General features: G+C 33.8%; 1 protein-coding gene across 1 annotated transcript in view; it reads right to left on the bottom strand.

Annotated features, from left to right (window-relative positions):
* The window catches only part of LOC130904089 (maternal embryonic leucine zipper kinase-like), a 106,566-nt gene that overhangs the window by 10,449 nt on the left and 73,743 nt on the right, over nt 1-22,374 (bottom strand). Inside the window, exons 7-8 of the mRNA XM_057816646.1 lie at nt 18,468-18,618; nt 14,812-14,915 (exon numbers count right to left, since the gene is read on the bottom strand). Coding sequence (XP_057672629.1) covers nt 14,812-14,915; nt 18,468-18,618 — 255 coding nt within the window. The remainder of the gene's footprint in view (nt 1-14,811; nt 14,916-18,467; nt 18,619-22,374) is intronic.

Below are 22,374 nucleotides of genomic sequence, written 5' to 3'. Positions count from 1 at the left end.
AATGAAATACAAGTACATTGGAATTGTCATAACAAGACCTAGAAGACGAGATGAGATGATAAGTAGCTAGAGCAAATAAGATCGAGGGATGTCTTCTTCAGAACGTAGTATGCAAGGGATAAATTTCCAATTGAAACACGGAGGAGAGGTAGACCACTAAAGAGATGGAACGACAATCTACCTAGGCGGTTTCCAAAACAAAACGGTTAACGAAACGCATTAGAAATGCTAAACGTTGTGAATGGGTCAGGCGGATCAATGTTATCCTTCTCCCTCGTATGTTATTTAGTTTAGAACATTTGAAAGTTATATTTTAAAAAATTAATTTTGATTTTTTACGTTCCCTTTCTTCGTAAGCCTTAAAATTAAAATGTATTTGATAACCATATACATTGAAGATAAGTGTGGGAAAAATTCATTCGTACATTATTCAGCGTTTAATTCATAAGTCACTCAAATATGCCAGAACGCTGCTAGAATCCTAACTATTAGTGAAATGCCATCACGCTACCCACTCTATACGGAACAAGAGTTATCGGCGAGCGCGAATCTATTCCGTGTTAAAAGCTTTGATAACAATGGAAAATGTGAGTAAAATTGAAGGTACTGGAATACGATATTTCTGAATATTATGCAATGAACATCTTTAGTTTTATACTTTCCGAATATATACACAAATCATAATACCTATCATTGAAGAGGAACTGTCTAATAATCTCTTTGACAACAAAGTTCAAACAATTTTGAGTAGATAACACCGGCTAACCTTATTCGACGTCAGCAAAATCGTGAATCTCCTGAACTATAAAATACAATCGTAGTACGATGGTTGTCGAAAAAGTTATCAGCCATACAAAGAAACAACATTTCTTTACATTATGATTTTTATTTTATATCATAATCTCCTTTCAAGTACATTTAATCCAGAAATAATATTTTCAACTCTTCCAAATAATAGTTACCCCCTTTTTTCTAAAGTAATGGAAACGGGAAAAAAAAAACGGTCGCCATCACCTCTCTGGTTATACCGGGAGTACTCGTCAACTTTGTTATTCTAAATAGAATCTAATATTTAATAATGATGCTTCGTTAAATCTTATGATGTCGGTCATCAAATAGCGAAAACTTATCTTTACAAAGAGACCCCCTAATGCGAACTGAAAGGTAAACAACATGAGAAAATAATAAGTGTAAATAGGGTATTATACATCATTCGAAATATTTTTTTTATAATTATAAGGTAGATATTTTTATTAGGCTTAGCGGTTCAAAATCAGTAGTTAGTTGTAAGCTGTGCGGTATATTGATTGAAAGTTTTATGAACAATAAAGTATGTGGCAAACGTGGCTTCAAGATCAACCGTCAACAAGTCGATTTGCAGATTCGATAAACGTCCTACTAGCGCCTAGCACAGAAAGAGACCAAACAGTTAATAAGAGACGACAATATCCATCAACATAAGCCCAAAAAGTGATTTCAACTGACTTTGTTGTCGAGGAAAATCCAGAAGAGATGCTACCCAGGAAACAATGTTTCTGACAAGAACTTCTCAGATTACACTATACAAAACTGTGTGACAATGAGACGAAAAGATTTAAAAAAAATGTGTTTTTAGATATTCTTCCCAAGCAGACATACAGGAGGTTCTATTTGAACTAGATTTATATTTCGTAGGGAATTATACAAAAAAACAACAATGTAAACGAAATGGCCAAGAAGAATGGTCACACTGTTTTAAGATTACTTCCTTACCACTGTGTTTTGAATCCAATCGAATAATTATAGCCCCAACTAAAAAGACAAATTAATAACACCTGACTCCTACTTAGTTGTGAAACTAAAAAACGCATGGATCAGTTTTAAGGCAGTAGTTCATGGTTTTCTTGGAAACCAAAGAGCTGAAAAGTACGAAGAGCCGATCACTGACATGATCTCGAATTTTTCTATCATGCGATGTATAATGTATTTTAAAATGCATATGTTACATTCTCATCTAGACGAAAAATTAGAGAAATAAAATTTTCAGATTAAAATTTAAATGGTGAAATTTATTGCCACATTTTAGAAAAAGTTCGGCTTCGGCACCTCCTCATAACTTTGAGAGTGTCGCTCAGCATTTTTACGACATGTTTGATGAAAGATGGAGGTCTGTGTCGTTGGTCAGCTCGGTCTTCTAACTTGGCACCTTTAGATTTTGGTATTTGGGGTTACAATAAAAATCAGGTAAACTTTTTAGTCTCTGTAGACATAATATTGAAACGCGCGTCAGACAGTAATTATGAGTGTTGGTATTGGGTAGTATATTCAATATGTGTTGGTATGGGAAAAAACGTCTCTACGTTACGGTGCCGACAATATTCTATCTCGTTCCATACACTTTATCTATACTGCGCATGCTTGAAATTGCGCAGAGCCAAGCTGGAACCGGGGAGGATAGAGAAATCGTTGCCATTCTGTCTTCCTTAGTCGGGGCAGCCTCCACTTATAGAAATTGTCCATATAAGTATATACCATACATATATGGTATATTCAGTGTGTTCAATACGATACAGATTCTTACTTGATTGAAATTCTTAAAACCCGACATTATTTCCAGAATTTCAAGACAAAAATTAAAAAAAAAAGAAAACTTTAGTTGTTTAAAATTACATTTTGTTATTTTCGTATGTGAATTTTCTAATTAAATTGATACAAAATATCTAGTCAACGTTTTTAATGATATCTAACCTTAATAATCCTCTCATGCTCTTGAATACTTTTAATTATTAATGAAATATCACCATAAATCTTTGCTTAACCTTTGCCAATCTTGAAATAATTAAGTATTGCTATGTTCTAAATAAGATAATAAAATATATAGATTTAGATATAAAGAACACCGATACAGCGGTAAATGTAGTAGAATACAGAATGTTATATTTAAAACAAGCAACCTAAAAAAGATTTAAATGCTTGTCGGCCAAGTTTAGAACGCCATGTACGAAACATCAATAAGTGGGATAAATATAAAGTTAATGAACAAGCGCTTGTTGTTCATTCATTACAATTCAATGTGGACTAGGATTTTTTTATTTTTTGTAAAAGAAATACAATATCTTGAAAATATTTTATTGTGCTATAGGCCACCGTGCACAAATTTCATCTAAAATTTCATGTACAATTCAAAAATATAACAAATATTAGGATCTATTTAAAGCAACAAAAAAAGTGGCAAATTCATGAGAGTATTATATTTGAATTCAGCGTCATCCAAAACCTACAGCGTCATAATATAACTGCATTCGCCATTATTTTTAATAAAACTTTTCGCGGTACTCTCTGTATAAAAAACATACACCAAATATTCAAGTCTCTTTTCCACCTAAAAACATTTACAAAGAGAAGTTTTTAGGGATGGGAAATTTTTAAATAGAATTTTTTGAGGAGACTGACTAACAATAACTTATGTTGAATAATATTTTGGAAAACAAAATAAGTAGTCAATGAATGTGTATGCCACTGATTTTAAAATGACCTTATTCATTTATCTATGAAAAATTGATATGAAAATGTGAGTGAACAACTTTCAATTTTTGCCACTACAAAAATAAATTGCGAGTTTAAAATATGCAAACCGTACTTCAGGTTAATACTCGTTTAGTTGTTAAACAACGACTACAGATGCGTTCCCATGCATAAATTACTTCTACTTTAGTCTCACTAAATTGCTGTCTATTCAGAAATTTAACGTAACATTGTGTTTATTTCTTCGGAATCGAGTTCAATTCTGAATGTCATTTGCGTACTGATGAGGGCACGTTGGAGTGACCAATAAGGTTCAAGATAGTTTGATTATTTTGAAAATAAAACAAAATATTTCATAGTGTTACAAAAACATGGAAAATATCCCACAAGTTTCTTTTGAAAAGAGATTCTAGATTTGAAGAATTCCGTATTGCTCACTAATCTGGTTAATAAAGATTAGCGATAATATTTGTTATTCCGTTTATTTTGAATGAAGAAAGGTATAATTTGTGTGTGAAATAGAGTATAACTGGAACCTTGTTATAGTTTGAAAAAAAAACACGCTTTTAGCAATAACCGATCCAAATAGTAAACACTAATTCGTTGCATAAGAATGAAATTACTAATGAGAGAATTGTTGTCACCATTATAAAAGCGTGAGGTGCTTTCTATGACATTTTTAAACTAGTTCCCAGTTTTAGAACTGTCTAAATGAAAATTACACTGAGTAGGATTTCCCTTCCATAATTCCTTCCTTTTCCCATTTTCTTGATACTGTTGAAATGGCTCTCTACATTAAGATGGACGGTAATGTTTCGTGGTGAGTCTCTTATGTAGATGATTGGCGGTACGTGTCTCCAAAGTTTATTTACCAAAGAAAAATTTTAAACCAAAACAATAATCAGTACGTGATCAGCACGTGAACATCACGGGCGAAACGCGGAGCGACATCGTTATTAGTCCGAATCAGTGGCACCATCATATACAACAAATAAAAAGCCGTGTGAAAGGGACAAGCGCTTCATTGCTGAAAAAGCTGTTAGATTCAGGTGTAGTAGAGGGACGGCATCGTATTATCGTACCGCAGTGACATTTTTTATATTTTTCTGTTGAGTATTTTTCTTATATATGCATGACACGGTGATAGATGATGTTGACATTAGCTATACCCCGCCTAAGAAGAGAACTAAAAAGCTTCATTTTAACGCTTGCGATAAACAATTGATTGTCAATATTTATAAAAATTAAATTCAAGAAAATGAAGACCGGTAATTATTTCGGGAGTATCTTCTTCAAGCGTTCAAGGTTGAAACCAAAATGTGGAATATAGATATTGTAATTGATGTGCAAATTGACGACAGTTAAAGCTTAATGTCATCTGATGGAGAACAATAAAATATGTTTATTGAGGTAGAAAAAGAAGTAGAAAAAATCCGAATGCTCGTGTTTCTTATTTTTGATATTTATCCTAATCATCTTGTGTCTTAGTTCGTAGTAATTTCAATTCAGCTTCTTTTCTTTCTTGAATGTTTATTGTACATTCCTGGTCAAACCAATCATTCTTTTTTTATATCTTTTGTACCAACGACTTTCTACATTGCATTTATAATACTTTTTTAATCTCTTTCTATTTCTCATCACTAGTATCTTTTTATTTGCTTTTTTGTAGTTGCTTTTCTATTTGTTTTCTGTATTCGTCCTCACTCGTTTATAGTTTTTGCACATTCCATTTTCCGCTTTTTATCGTCTTGTTCACTATACTCTTGATTTCATTTTGATTATTACTAAATGATGATCAGTCTTAACACCTGTTCCCTTGTATGATCTTACATCTTGTATCATCTTCGATCTCTGTTTGATATTATTAAGACGTGATCTATTTGGTTTCCCTTGGTAGTTACTGGTTGTTTAAAACTAGTGCTTCTAATATAGGTGGTAGAAGGTGGGTTTTCCTGCCACACTACTTGAGTAGCCTTTTTTCATATTTTTGTATTCAATACTATTAATGTATTATGTGACGTCCTCGCATACCTTAACCAGTTTTTCATAGAATTCATCTTTGTCTTCGTCTTTTGCTTCTTCCGTCAGTGCGTGAATATAATTAATGTTATATTTACTATAATATTTTTTATTCTTTCTCTCTCTCTCTCATAACTCCATATCATAGCACATTCCTTATCATCCTTTTGCTTGCTTATCATAAAACCGGTACCGTTCTTTACTTGTTAATCTTCCCCGCCATAGAATGGAATATTTTTTTCCTTATTTATTTGTCCATCGTATTTCTTGGAGTGCTAATAATATGTCTATTTTGTATTGCAACATTTCTTTTCCAATTTCCTCCATTTTCCCTATTGCTAGCATTGTCCTGTTATTCCATGATGCCATTCTCTCTATATCCTTCACGCTTTTATTATACAGTGTGATTCGGGAGGAGTGCACCAAACGCTAGGAGTATATTATACACGTGAAAATAATGTAAAAAAACTCTTATGTTCTTATCCATTTTTCATTTGTTTTCAAGTATTTAGTAATTAAAAATTTTCATCTAGTTTTCCATTTATATGTGAATTTTAACATTATCAAAGTATGCCATGTTCGAGGCTCAAAGGCATTTGATAATTCTGACGTTTTGATGAACTGTCAGTGTACAGTGAACGGTAACTGAACGTTTAATTTCGAATTGATGTGATTGTTAGTGTTGCAAAATGCCAGATACTTATTCAAATTTAGAATATGCAAATATGGTGTTTGTTTAGGGTATCTTTAATGGAAATACTACAGCTGCTGCTGAAGAATATCGTCAACGTTTCCCATACCAAAGATATCCTGATAAAAACGTATTTATTAGAGTTTTTAACAAATTGTGCGAGACTGGTATGCTTCCCATATCATCTGAATGCGCTACTCGACAAGGTTTGGTAGAAGTAAAAAATATTCTGCATCTAGTAGAAGAAGATGCAACTACTAGCTCACGGAGAATTGCCACTCAATTGGAAATTCCACAAAAAAGGTTAATAAGCACACTCTACAAACAAGGCTTATATCTTTATCACGTACATAGAGTACAGCACCTACAACCAGAGTTTTACGCTAACAGTATGGAGTTTTGTCGGTGGATAAATGATAACCATCGTGTTATATCGAGTATAATATTTACGGATGAAGCTACATTTACCCGTGATGGCATTAATAATACTCGTAACTATCATGTATGGTCGGACGAAAATACCCACGCAACAGTCGAAAGCAATTTTCGACATCGGTTTTCTGTAAACGTGTGGTGTGGTATGGTTGACAGTTATTTAATTGGTTCTTTCATTTTAGAGAATCGTCTCACAGGAGACAACTACCTAAATTATTTACAAAATGAATTACAAGGCCTACTAGAGGATGTTCCTGTAAATATTAGAATGCAGATGTACTATCAGCATGATGGAACTCCTGCATATGTCGCTCGTCAAGTCCAGCAACATTTGGACGAACGTTTTCCGGGGCGTTGGATTGGTTGTGGAGGTCCCATTAATTGGCCTGCGAGATCTCCAGACCTCACACCACTAGATTTTTGTTTATGGGGCTGGATGAGAAATGAAGTCTACAAAATAAAAGTAGACAAGCGGGATGCACTAATTAGACGAATTGAAAATACTGCAGCTCATATTAAAGAAGAAAGAAATGAATCAATTAGGTGAGCAACAAACGCCCTTCGTAGACGAAGCAGAAAATATTTAGAAGTCAATGATAGTATTTTTGCACATTTATTGAAAGATTGCTATGATTATGATATACTCCTAGAGTTTGGTGCCCTCCTCCCGACTCACCCTGTAGTGACATTAATTTTCTCATCAGTAATTTTATTCTTATGTCAAGAATTATTTTTTTAGTTTTATTATTGCCAAATGTATGTTTTTTAGTTTTTATAACCTGTATTTTATTCAAAATATGATTTATTTTTTACTTCTTAGTATCCCTAACTCTAAGAATAATCAGGATAATCAAATATTTTAAAAGAGTTATTGCATTGTCATTAGTCGTTGACAAGGTTACAAAGTAGGTCAAAATCGAGGCCGAAAAGTCAGTTACAAATATACAAACATACAAGTGAAACTAATTAAAACAAAGACATCATAAGTGGCGATATTATAAGTAGTATATGAGAAAGCAGACCTCAGTTATTTAAGCTACAATCATCTACAGATAAATATGGAACAGATAACACAGAACTAGCAGATACTAAAAGGTGAGCACAGAGAAATGAACAGGATCGCCTAATATTCAGTAATTTGTATGAAAATTTGTGTGAAATTAGTAATAGCTTGTAAATAAACAGTCAGGGCTGGCTACGTGGCTTTAACTCCCAGGATTAAAGAAAATGTGTAATGTACCGTTAAATGGAATCACAGTGTCAGTGTATAAGTCATTGAGGATGTCGGGAGATAATGTCTTATATGACCGTTAAAGCGCCGTCATCATAGGTATAGATGGCCCATCTATAACTCTTCCTTGCGGGCAGACTACTTATAGACGTAACAGTAACACTTTTGGCAACACTAAGAATGGGTATTGGGCTCATCAGTGGATTGACTGATCCCAATGTAGAGAGTGGGTATGCTTCGTCGTTGCCTTTGTTGCCCGATTGATCACGCACCCGTACCTTGCAGCCATCAGTCACCAGTTCCTAAGGGAATATCTTACACTTCTTTCAACTAGAAATATTTGGCTGCTAATTGAACAGACCCATTAATTAACACTTCATGTTTAGGAAGCTGTTCTCGTATGACCTATTTGGTCGCTGTGACCATATTTAGATGCGATCGGTAATTTACCACACTCTGCATATGACTGACAAGATCTCCAGCTACGTATTAAAAAAATTTGAAATGATAAACTACAAGCAGCAGTAGATCACTTTGTTAATAGCACACCACGCCGTCTACATGACAAATCGTGTGGAACAAATTCTTATGGAAGACAGATTATTAATAATTTTTGGTAAACAGTGTGTATAAATTAAAGTGGAATATGTAATCTCTCAAATATTTCATATTTTTCATAATTCATAATTAGAATTACTGGACACAATACTTAATAGTTATAGGGTTGAAGGTTGAATTGATAAACAATAAATTACGACAAATTGCAAAAAAGACTTATTTTAAACGTTCTCTCATTTTTCTTATTTTCTTGACTCGAAATGATACACATTACTAAGATCCGGAGGCTACGGTACGGTTTGTTCTAGAAAGCCAACAACATTTTTGCAGCATGTTTTATAATTTACGAGCCTCAATAACCGATATTTCAACAAGCTATTAGCATACGAACATTTAGAGAGGCTCAAACTACGCATTATTCATTTGCTAATCAACATAACACATAATTAGTTATTTGTTGAATAAGATGTTTTGCAGTTAATCAAATAGTAGGTTAAGACGTTTTTCTAACTGACACGTCGGTAATAAGGTATCTTTACTGCTATTTATTATCCTGATTCGATAAATTTAAGAAATATTATACAGCAGTTGAAAGAGTGAAGTAGATACAAATAATACATTGTCATATTTTTGGTTTTTCTGGAAATATAATAAATTTTGTCTGGTTCCTCGATTTTTCTTTGAAAAAAGTTTGAGGAGTTGAGTTAGCAGTATTAAAAAAAGTACAATAGTACTCTTTTTAATTTAAAATATTCAAATCCCATCGGGGCTATTTAATACTATCTTTAATCTCCATTCATTGTCTTGAAAATTATTACTTTTCTTTATACCTCGGTCGAAAATACATACTTTGGTTCCTTATGGCAGGGACGGAAGTATAATATTTTCTTCCTGTTAGAAGTATACGTGCACATTACACTACACGGGTCAAAAGTATGAATTTCAATTTCAGCTTTCGGCCATTGTAGTGTAATATACTCACGAAGAGCTAAACACTGTTAGAGCATCGAATGCTCTTGTTAATTGGACGTAATCAAGAAAACCTCAAGTCATTATGTGTGATGTATTTTCAATTATACTAGTTTGCACATTTTGACTTTTTTATATACCTAGAAACAAAAGTCAACTTACCCTCCTCCAACCTAAAAGTTTTAGCTAAAATACTCTAAAACATCACATTTTGTTTCAACCGAAACTGGATTTAAGTTCAATTCTTACTCAACCTCCTTTCGCTGATTCCAAACTTAATTAGAATGCCGAGCAGAAAGCGCAAAGTGCATAGAGCTTCGCAGTACAATTGATGACATCAAAAATAAATACTCATCTGGAACTGATGGTCTTACATTAAAAATGTTTTCGAGTCTGCCCGATTGCACATTAAATCACCTTACCACTTTAATTAACGTTTCATTTCAATATGTCACTTTTCCCAATTGCCTTAAGACGGCTATAGTTATACCTCTGCATGAAGAAGGAGATGAAAATCAAATATCGAATTATCGACCAATTGCACTCCTTCCCACGTTATCAAAGATCATAGAAAGATTGGTCAAAAAGAGGCTTTTATCATTTCGGTTTAAATATAAAATACTTACTACCCATCGATTTGGGTTTTTCATCTTGGAATCCGTTTGCCTAATTCGTAAGCACGCTTCTCCAATTTCAGAAAGGACGTTGCACGGCTATCCACTTCGGAATGCAGAGCACGACCTTTACCTACATACTCCACGTTCAGAATTAGTTAAGTGCTCAATATTTTACAATGCAAAAAAATGCACAATCACTTGCCAATTGAAATCAAATCGATATCATCTTTTACCGCATTCCGCAATAATTTGAGCACTATGTACTATTATATATTATATATTATATATATCATATATATTTCTATATATGTATATACTATTTACTGCCTTTTACTGTGTAAACGACTTCTGTTCTAATAATAATATTTAATTCCGGGCAAGCTGCATACTTATATACTCATTGTGGTTTTCTTCTGTATATTGAAATTTTATTTTATTTCTATCCGTATTTAGTTATTTTTTTGTTTGTTTCTCAGCTTTTGTTTACATTTTGTAAACACTGTTTTGACAAGAAAGCATTTCTCTCTCTCCCCCTCTATCTTCAGTATTTTGGACTTCCAATTGCGAAATACAAAGATAAAGATAAAACAGTCGCTCGACCGAACTTTCAAGCGAAGAATTAAACATACTTTAGCCGTCTCCAATAATAGCATCAATCAGTGTTCTGGGATAGTCTGAGGAGTTGTAATGCAAACATTTTGATTTCGACTGTGAATATACAAACCCTTTAGGTTTTTAATATAATCTAATCTAACCAACTGAATTAAGAAAGAAAATATTGTAAAAAAAAAGTATTTAAAGTAATTTTTCTCAGTTACTTCATACAACTAAATTACTATTCCGACCAGTTTCACTCGGTATATCGTAGAAAGAGAGTGTCAGAAAGTATTTTTACTAAAATTCGAATAAAGTAAAAATAAAGCCATAAAACATTTGTCGGCTAAGAAGGATCTTTATACCAACGAAAAAACGCGATATCAATCTAAAAATGAGTCGTTATTCCTAATTAGTGATCAGTTAATGCATTCTTGAGATTTTGTCGTCTTCCGATCCACCATCGATAAATCTTTGCCGTTCACTGAGTCACTCCAGCAATGCAGTTTATCAATCTCGCCAAGAGATATAGAAATATTGTAAAAATGTAAATAATAATCATTGTAAGTAATTTGTATTATTAGTCTGAGGGACTTATTGACAAGGTATAAGAAAACTATGTTGCGGCATATCAATTTATCAAGCTATGTCATGTTCTAAAACATGCTACCGTTATATTGGTATTTAATGGAAGACTAAAAGCATTTCATAAAATAAATTTCTATTAGTACTTAACAGTTAGAAATAGTTTTTTGAGTGAAAATATTGAAATTAAAATCTTGTTATGAATCTATGTTTGTGAGATAACCTGGGTGATTTGATATTTGTACTCTATGCAACAAATAGTAGTATAAAATAAATTTATATTGATTTGTATTTATCACTGACACTACAATTAACTTTGATAAGAAACAGGTGGTCACCAATCAGCTGCGAATGATGTCATTATATAGTGATCCCCCTATTAGGTCCGATTAAGTTCATTTAATGGACTTGGAAAATTTAAAAAAAGTATATATTAACGGAAATAAATGAAACTAAATTTCGAAAGAATGATGGTGTTTATTTTAAGTGGATAGGATAAAGGTAGATCCACACATCCGAGCCGTGCCGTACCTTCAGTGGGAAAAAAATATCGGCTGACGAAATTCTTATTAAACTAAACGGGGAAATACGGTGCGTTTTCAAACATAAACGGCAACGTGACTCTCCGACACTCTCGGTGCCCTTCCGGTATCTACCGTGAAAATAAGAAATACGTCTTCGCCGATATTTTCAGTTTAAATACGAACATGAAAAAGAGATTGCTCGATTCACTTTTCAATATTTTATGTGTGAACGTCATTTTTATGAAATCAACGACGAGCTTCTCATCGAGTTGATTCGAGAACGACCAGTTCTTTACAATATGAAAGACCCAAAATACCTAAATGTTGAGTGGAAAAGAAGAATTTGGCAGGAAATTGGCTTCAAAATGAATGTCGATGTTGAGGTTTCAAATTTATTATTTCACAAAATTTACTTTTTTATTATAAAATACAAAAATATAAGAAATAGTAAATACGTAAGAGAGTTGTTTAGAACATTACAATGAAAATTTTGAATACATTTAAGGCTAGTGGAAGTATATGAAAAAAATTTAAGAATAAACGCCGAAAACGGGTTGCGAATGAAGACACTGTATTTGAAGTGATGCTTTCTGTCGTAGAAGACCAAAAAAGTCATTGAGGAAAAGGGCCTCTGCAATACAAACTACTTCAGTAAGTGAAGAAACAGTGGCAAATATTTTGAAAGTCAATAAATATCATGCATACAAACCGCAATATGTACACACGTTACTACGAAGGGATTACGATATTCGTTTTGAATTCTGCGTTCTGATCCAAGGAAAGTTGGCTGAAGACCCGTTTTTTACAAGAACTATGATATTTTCCGATAAAGCAAAATTTTCTTCAAAAGGAAGCGTCTCTTCACAAAATTGTCGCTGGTGGTTTAACCACCAAACTTTGTAATAAAAACTCGGAACCAATATTCTTTTAAAACGAACGTATGGTGTGGTGTGTATAAAAATAAATTAGTTGGACCTTTTTTTTCGACATTCCTTAAATGCCGCACAATACTTACAATTATTAGAAAGTAAGTGATTTTTTGCACGACCTTCCGTTACAAGTACATATGACAATTTGGTTGCAACAAAGACGGTGCTTCCATACATTAAACGTAAAAACGTTAGAGTACCTACTCCTTGAAAATATGATTAATGGGAAGGTGATTCACAGGTATTCAGATTTTTTTGGTCTCCTAGATCTTTTAATCAATATAATTTTTGAAGTTGTGAATGACAAGTAATATTTTGATGAAGGCCGCAACAGGTCAAAACGTGAAATTTTTAACTGTCTTATATAGTTTAAAAAAAAATAAAACCTCTCTTAACTAAAAATAATTTTTAAAATAATCTCAAAACATCAATCAATGAAAAATACTAACTTTTTGTTTTTTTTTAACTATATTTATTTACTAGATACTACCCCCGTATAATGACTTTGTATAAGCCCTTGCTCCTAGTCTAAACGAAAATTACAAACAAAAAAAGAAGCAAGCTCACAAACCCACATACAGATGAAGTACATATAAGGTGGGGCTGCGCATTTTTTGTTTTAGTTCGCTGGAAGCTGATTCAATTGTAACGACATTCGGTTATTTAAAAACTTGGTAAATGCGCTATAGCCTCTCGAGCCGAGAGTGCGCCGACTTCTTCACATGTTTGCGTGGAAATAATGACACCAGTTTTGGCACGATTAGGAAATATAATACTTTTCAGTTAAATTGAATGCTCAAACGTCAAACCTTTTGTCAAATAACATAAATAAACACACATAAATGCGCATAACGCAACTACCACAATGCAAAAAAAACTTATTCAGATAAAATCGCCAAACAGAAATGTACGGTCCTAGAACCTGACAATCAGAAAACCTGGGCAACATCCCAAGCATTTTTCAAGCAGGAATCTATGCAGTAGAAAACTGTGTCCAGTTGAATCATACCGCCAGAGATTATCATCCTGTCTGATAGCCATGCAGTCATTAGAGCTCAAAGCTCCAATGTCTTGGTTTGGAAATGCTTGGACAAGCTACACGAGCTAGGCAAAGGAAAATGAAGTTACTCTGCAATGGATTCCGGTAGACGCTAGAGTGGAGGGAAACAGAATAACTAACATACTCGCTAAAGGTGGGCACACAAACATTTTATGGAAGTGGTATCCGCTAGATAATAGAGAAGACATTGGAAAAGAAGATAGATGGGGGTAAAGCCTACGAATACTAGCAGGGATCCTGTCGGGGCATTATCGCTACAATGGACACCTGAAGACGGTAGATTTAATGCAGCGTGCAGATGCTATTGTGCAGATGACGAAGAAGTTATCCACATTTTCTCAAAGTAAGAGACTATACGGAACTCCAGAGGACTATACCGGGGGAGCATGAAATATAAGACGAATATCTCTGGCAGATGGAACCCTTCCATATTCTAAATTTTCTAAGAAGAATGGCATTGAGAGATAATGTAAACGTTCTCAAATCTCGATTCAAGAGAATTTGGACATCACTCAGACAAGTTCTAACGATTCTTGCTTGCGTGATGTGAAAAGAAAATTCCTATATTCAATTGAAAACATATTTAGAATTGTGAAAAAATGATCTCTTATGTATTTATGCCTGAGCAGAAAATACGAAGATAATCAATTCATTTATATTGTGACTGGTAGACAGCTGTACGCCATCTACAACTATAAAAGATGGTGGGTCACTGCAACTTATTATTGAGTAGCCATGAAACATCCTCTAGATATTTCTTAAAAAAGAGATTGTCCCGATAAAATGACGTTCTAGGCGTCTGCAGGTGAACTCGGTGTTTTATAAGCTATAACTGCTTATCGAGTAAGTCTTGCAAATACTCTGAAAAGTTCTAGAATTATTGCAAGAGCATATGCTAGACGTGAGCTCACAGTAGAGACGTTAGATAAATATTGAAGATATGCACTGAACAATACAAGTAAGCAAGCGGTAGTAAAGAAGAACATTCACCGAGAAACGTTACAATATTAATAGCAAAACATAAGTAATTTTAACCCCCTAAAATTCTTAATTAAACCGATTAAATTAAAGTTAAAAACATAATAAACTACTCACCCTTTTCTCTTACAAGTAACACCTTTCTTCTCCAAAGCCTTGGTCAGTTCAGCCATAACAAATTCAGGATCCCTACATTGAGTAGTTGAAACGTTGAAGAGTTCCTGAAACAATCAATACACATAAAATATGGTGCAAATTATACCTTCACTGACAGACACCACTTTCAAATTATTAAACAGAGCGACCTTCTCAATTGGGTGTTTCCAAAAGGCGACCCCGTCTCTAGTATAGGTAAACAACTGGAAAATAATTGGGGTTTGCGCAGCATAAAGGTCATTCTTGTTAAAAATAGAAAAAGCATAAACAATTTTAACGATTACTGGAAACATTGCAATGAAATTTTATAGCTCATAAATCCCTTGAAGTTCTCTTTACATCTCACTCTCATAAAAAGCGCTAGGTTCGTAATAAGTAATATTAAACGCAACTTTTTCAAATTTACACCAAAAAGGTACTCTAAATTATAAAGTAGTAATCGATACCGGTATGAAGTAAGTAAGAGGTAGTAAAAAGATATAATGCACTTATAATATTTCTTCGAGATACAGATACATTTAATAGAAAAAAATTATATAATTTACTTATTACCCGCATGAAGTTATCCACGGATAACTGCCACGAATATTTTTCTCCACATAAACTGGGCTTTGGCGAAAAAATGTTAATAGGGGAGACATATCGCACTCCTATTTCAAAAGTGCCGTATTTTTCAAGATGATTTTCCCAGGTTTTAATAAACCCATATCATTCCGTGTGACGCGTTAAGTGTCACTTTTATCCTGAGTTACTCGTGACTGTATACACCATGAACATTACCGTAAGCCAATATATCAACTCATTTAGTCGAGAGTTGCAGTGACATAATAAAAAGAATGTAATACAAGTTTTATCTCTAAATATAAAATATCGCGAGATACGAGAAGGTAAAACCCCTTTCCTTTTAAGTGATGGGAGTGAAGATTTCCAAGAGGTGTTTATAAGAAAAAGAGGAAGAAAAAATGACTCTAATTTGGTTCTGATTCCGGTCTACACAACTAACCAAAAGATTGACACCAACAAAACGAAAAACTTTATTATCTTTATCCGAAGCCAGTGTGATCCATCTATTGATCAGGCTATGTTATATTTAAGAAATGAATTTTAATTTCAAATCCTCGTTCCATGTTAATCAATATTTTTTTTTATACATATTGCTCTTTCTTATATTAAACGGAGATTTACTTAATTTCAAAAACACAACTTTTGTAAGCAATTTTTAGTTTAAACATTTTGAGATATTTTTCCTAAATTAAACTGAAATTCGAATAGTCAGTCATATTTCGTTTCATTCGCTCAAAGTCCTAACTCAACAAGTCTAAATAAAATTAACAACAGTAGTGTCACATCCTTCTTCTCCTTCTTTAACCGGCTCTACGGTCCATTGAGAAACGGTGCCTTCTGCACTATCGACTGCCAATCCTTTTTGTTTGTCCTGAGCATGGTGCTTCCAACGTCGAACCCCTAGTTGGATCAGGTCCGCCTCAGCTTCCTCCAACTAGCGAAGGCGCCGTCCTCCTCTCAGTCGCCGTCCTCCGGGAACTCCATACATGGCTCTGCGAGAGTATCGATCAGAAGGCATCTCCATGTGTCCGAGCCAACTCAGATGATGAATGCGACAAAATCTGGCTCGCCATACATCTTTCTCAGCTTAGCATTCCTCCAGATTCTCCAGGCATTGTTGTTGCAAACAGAGCTAAAAATCTTTCGTTGGAACTTCAGGTCTGTTTTGCAGAGCAAGAAGAAACAAGGAACAAACAAGGTCTAGAGACGTTGCAGGTTCACTGTAATAAATGTATCCAGAGGAGAATATGTTGATACTATAGTATGCTAAGAATTTTTCAATATATCCTCGTACAAGATATACATTCTTTGTTTTGTTCACCACAGTATAGGCATTTTTTTGATACAATGAAAAACAGGAGCAATGTATTAATCTCAAATTTCTCGTTAAATTGAAAAAAAATCCGACTGAGTACTATAAATTGTTGCAAGAGGCCTATCTCGTGCGCGTGTTTTTGAGTGGTATAAGCGCTTTAGTGAGAGCCGAGAGAGTAAATCAAAATTCAAGGCAATGTTGATCGTTTTTTCGACCTAACGGTATCGAGATTACTGAATGGTTTCGAGAGGGTCAGTCTGTCAACCAGTTGCTATTTGTCAGTTTTGGCAACACTGCGAGAACGAGTTCGTAAAAAAAACAGCCCGATTTTGCTCCATGACAACACACCTGCCCATAACGCGCTATCTGTGAAGCAGTATTTGGTCAGTGAACGCACTCCAGTGCTCGAACACCCACCGTACTCATCAGATTTGGCACCGTGCGACTTTGGCACCAGAACTCGTATGGCTTCCGCACATATTGAGACGAGGATTATGAGAATCTACGTAGATTTGTCATACGAAAATGTCTTTTTATTCGTTCTTGCACATTTTTTAAAATGTGTTATTTCTTGCATTTTGGCTGTTCGCACTATCATACGTGAAATTTTTCTAGATAACTAAGAATTTTAGTAGCAGATAATCTATACGATTGGATAAAAAGTTTCATTCGATATTCAAGTACATGTTTAAATAGTTAAAGACAATTTGATAAAAGAGATCGATCCGTATTTGTTACCCTACTGGTGTAATTTGAACTCTATCGAACTTAGATGGTATCAAATAATATATTAAATACCAAAGAACAATGTTTCCTCAAAACTAACTTTAAATAATAGAATATATAGAACTAAGTGTAACAACATTGCAATACTTCAGTAAAAGTACCATCGATCCCTTTGCTGTGCAATATGCGAAAATACAAGGTGGCGCAAAAAGACTGTATAAATTTCAAACCAGTAAAATTTGCTTTATGTTAATTACATACAAAATGGACTCACATGAATACAATGTTTAGATTATCCAATATATGACTTTGTCCATTGGTGTCTAGTGGAGCGGCAAGGACTTTGAAGAACGACGCCCTAGTTCTATCGACATTGGAGTGCAAGAATGACTTCTGCTTCATAACTAATCCAGTTATACGAAAAGATGCAACCCAACGAAATATTGTGTTGCGATCAGGTATAGAACCATTTCGTGGAAAATTCAACTCTGTGCGGAGAAGTCGTTGAACAGATTCATTACTTATGAAGAAAACGCGATAGGCCACGGTCCACTGCACCATTGATAATAAAACTGGACGCCCTAACCCACAAAACAACCAGACTCTGCCCATCCGCTCCGCTCCTGCCACTCCCACTACTCAACTCATGCGATGTTTTTGCATCACCCTTTACCACTGATGAAACAGAAGATGATCGAACAGTTTAGAAAAAAGTTGAAATTAACTTTTAACTGTTCAATTTTTCATCTTTCATGGAAATACGTATTATGTGAAAACATTTATTATACCTTTAAAATGAAAAAATATTTTTTTTTGACAACCAATACCTAATAATGTTGAAAATATCAGTCAGTCTTATCTAAACAATTGTGATATTCGACTGTGTTTAAATTATTTTTTGGAATATTCTCTTTGATTCCTTTCAATATCAAATATTCAGATGAAATATTGTGAAGTAAATAAACTTCCAGTGGACATGGAAATATTTTAAGATTATTTAACCAATACTTACTTTACACGTAAGTACATGCGGGCGATTATTATAAGATTCTTCTATTTTTCTGGGTGTAAGTACATTCACGACTCTTTGAAACGACCTTTCAATGCTTCCTAAAACACGTTTAGCTGATCTTGGAGTGTCCGAATTTACCGAAGGTATTTTCCTGAAATAAAAAGTAATTTGATTATCTTATATATCAAGAAAATGGAAAATATATCGGAAAACTCATAGTAACCCTATATACTAGGAGTCTTGAGAACATCATAGATTCTCTAAAGCAAATTATCTATATCTTTGAACACTGGGTTAATTCAACTATACGAGGATATATTGAAGAATTGAACCAAACATAATTTCAATGTCAAAATATTTCATTACTCAACATATTTTCCTCTTAATTTACATTCATTTATTACAGCGAACCTGCAAAGTCTCTAGACCTTTCAAAAAAAATGTTCCTTCTTGCTCTGCAAACCAGACCTCCACAACCTCGTTGGAAGAAAATGTACGACTTTTTTTCAGTTGAGGAAAGAGATGATAGTCGGACGGAGCCAAATCTGGTGAATAAGGGGGGTGTTCTAGTAATTCAAACCCTAAATCACGAATTTTTTGCATAGCAACATGAGATTTGTGTGCAGGGGCGTTGTTCTGCAAAAACAAAACACCTTTGGATATCTTTCCGCTTCTTTTCTATTTAATTTTTATTCCGTAGAGTGGTCAGTAATATCGAATAGAAATCTCCAGTTATTGTTCTACCCTTATCCAAATAATCGATCATGATTATTCCATGGCAATCCCAAAAAAACTGAAGCAAGAACTTTTCCAGCACGAAACTTCTTAGGTCTTGGAGAACCAGAGTGTCGTCCTTCCATCGATTGTTGCTTTGTTTCTGAATCGTAGAAATGTACCCAATTCTCATCCATAGTAACAATATTTCGATTTTCACAATTTCAGTGGATATCTTTTTTCTTTTTAATTTGTTGCGTATAATAAGAATTGCGTTCTAATAAGTTATTGTTCGTTGCTATGGTAACGCAATATTTTGTTTGTGCATGGAACAGGTCTAGGCTAACTAGATATCAATATATCCTCGTAAACTGATGAAGATACTAGTTAGATTAAGATAAGATATTAAGTTTTGAGATAAATAAAAACAAATATTGATAAGTATTTATTGTTTTTTAACATATTCTATATTGAGATCAATACAGTTTTGGATGCCTTTGAACCAATTTTAGATGCATTTTTTCCATATCCATTGAGGTACCAAAATACGTGACTTGAACGCATCGACTGCTTTTTCAGGTGTCGAAAAACGTTTACTTAGCAATTTATTTTTAATCTACGGAAATAAGAAAAAATCATTGTGTGCCAAACAACGACTGTACAGTGGATGACCCATCAATTTGATATCTAATTGTTCAAAAACGTTTCTGTTTCAACTGATGTGTGAGAGCTGGACATTGTCTTGGTGGAGAATGATTCGTCTCCTGCGATGGCTTTCCCTGATATTTTCTAACACTACTGACAAACAAATGCTAGTGAACCATTCAGAATTGACCGTTCTACATTGGTCCAATGCGGTTATTCCCAAAAACAATTGACTATTTGCTTCGAAGTATTCCGTGCGCGAACAACTTTTATTAGATTTGTATCGTCTTGAAAGACCTATACAGTCGATTGTTGTTTAGTTTTGGATTCATATGCATAGATATATGATTCGTGCCTGTCACGATATTATAGACGTTTTTTGAAGCACCGCAATTGAATTTTTTCAGCATTTCTTTGCACCAATCGACACGAACTTGTTTTTTGAGCGATTGTCAAATTAAGCGGTAACTAACACGAACAAATCTTTTTGACAGCCAAATGCTCATGCAATATTGAATGTATGCGAATGGAACTAATGCCCAAGAATACCTCAATGTCCCGGTATATTACATGACGATCTTGCAATATCAGTTTACATACAGCATCGTTTTTTTTTATGGCATAACAGCCGATTTTGGACGACCTCACGAAATTCAACCAGCAAAACAACAAAGGTCCAAGCGTGTTGATCGGCATACTGCTGTTAATGTCATGGCACGAAAATATTCGCGTTCTAATTCCATGATGTACGTTACAAATATCTGTAAACAACTCAAATAGTACTAGTATGACAACACGTTCTGCGTCCGTTCACCATTGAAAATTTCAAATTTTATGATGGCAATGTCAGATTTGGTATATTCACGTCAGTGTTGCCATATCTCAACCCTCGTACATATAATCCAAATGAAGGAAAAAATAATACGAGGGTTGTCTCACAATTCTCTATCTGTCAGCATGTATCAAGTTGGGAAATATATTTGCACATGCTCATTTCCTCATCTCAATTTCAGCCACTTTGACACTTTTTTTGTTTCAAAATCGTATAAGTGAGTTGTCAAGATTTTACTGAAAATAGAACAATTGAGTTTCGAGAGATCCAGATCCATCCGCCTTAGGCGAAAAAAATTTCAAAATTTTAAACTGGGACACGTCTATTATTTTTCTCAATTACCCCTTTTTGATATCTCGTAAAATAATGTATATACTAAAGACTGTCTATTTAAATAGGTGGTGAGGTGAAGGAGAGTAGGAATTTTGTTATAAAAAACGGCCATGAATCAACATAACCAGACAGAAAAACTGCATGTCTATAACTTTTTTTAACCTGATATATCCAAAAAAAGGTGTAAATAGATTTTATTTCATTCATGGACTGTAATTTGAAGATAACTTAACTACCATGGTTGTGAGTAAGAACTCAATTCTGATAATTTTTTTACTAATTGAAATTGACTTTTCTTGATCTATTAATAAAAAGTTCAATTCTTATTTCAGTATTACCGAAAAATGGCGTTGAATACGATGAAGTAGAGGTACGAACTGTGATAAAAACATTCCTATATGCAGTATTGCCCTGATTGATGATGATTAAATTCTCGAGCGCGTTAGGGGTGGTGAGTAGGGTGTGTTAATTACATCCTAAAAAGTATATATTCCACTAATCTGACAATTTGGAAGTGTGTAAAGAAAGGGAAGGGCGACGAAGTAAAAAGAACATTCTTGAACATAGTTGATTTTTTTTTATTTTAAGGGAAATAATTCAAGGTTGACGAAAAGTATACATTCTGACTATTTCCACTAGTCGCAGTAACAAAAATTTTTCGATAAAGTTTAATCCGTGCAGCTGCGTGATGTCCCTCCACTTTTTTATTTCTCGTTCAATTTTTCTCCAACTATTACTACTATTACTCTGGTTTCTGTTGTCATGGCATCATCACAGCAGATCACACAGTTCGTTCGTGCATAATATTATTTACAACGTATTTCTAACTTTTTGGCTTATTTTGTTATTCAAATATAACTTATGTGCATCAAAGTTTCAAAAAAATTAGCTGTGAATGATAGTAGCTTAAAATGTTTATTTTGTGATGGAACTTAAGAGATCAAATAATTAATTAATTAATTATATAAAATGAAGTTTCTTTTTTATTATTTTATGATAAATACATGTATTCTACTTGAACAACAACCAATTTTTTCTGCATGCTATTTCCTGAGCTTTATGTCCATTTGCATACGGCACTAGTTTCTATTGGAGCAACCCTGATCTCACGACACCTCATAGGACCATATCTAGTAACCAAATCACCTTTAAATCGTGGTGCGATTCCAATCATCTCTGCCTGGACGTTTCTAAAACCAAACTTTTAGCATTTAAAAATACATTGAAGCCTTTTTTATTAAAGATCATCATCATTGACGTTGTTAATTTTGTAAAATTTTTAGGGCTTGTTGTGGACAATTCCTTTAAATAGGAATTACATATTGCCGCCTTATCTAAAAAAATAAGTTCCTCCTACTTTGAGCTGAGATCAGCTTCCAAAGA

Source organism: Diorhabda carinulata, chromosome 2, assembly GCF_026250575.1.
Source record: "Diorhabda carinulata isolate Delta chromosome 2, icDioCari1.1, whole genome shotgun sequence".
NCBI lineage: Eukaryota > Metazoa > Arthropoda > Insecta > Coleoptera > Chrysomelidae > Diorhabda > Diorhabda carinulata.
The sequence above is the reverse complement of the archived record's forward strand: the minus strand, read 5'-3'. Positions and strand labels throughout refer to the sequence as shown.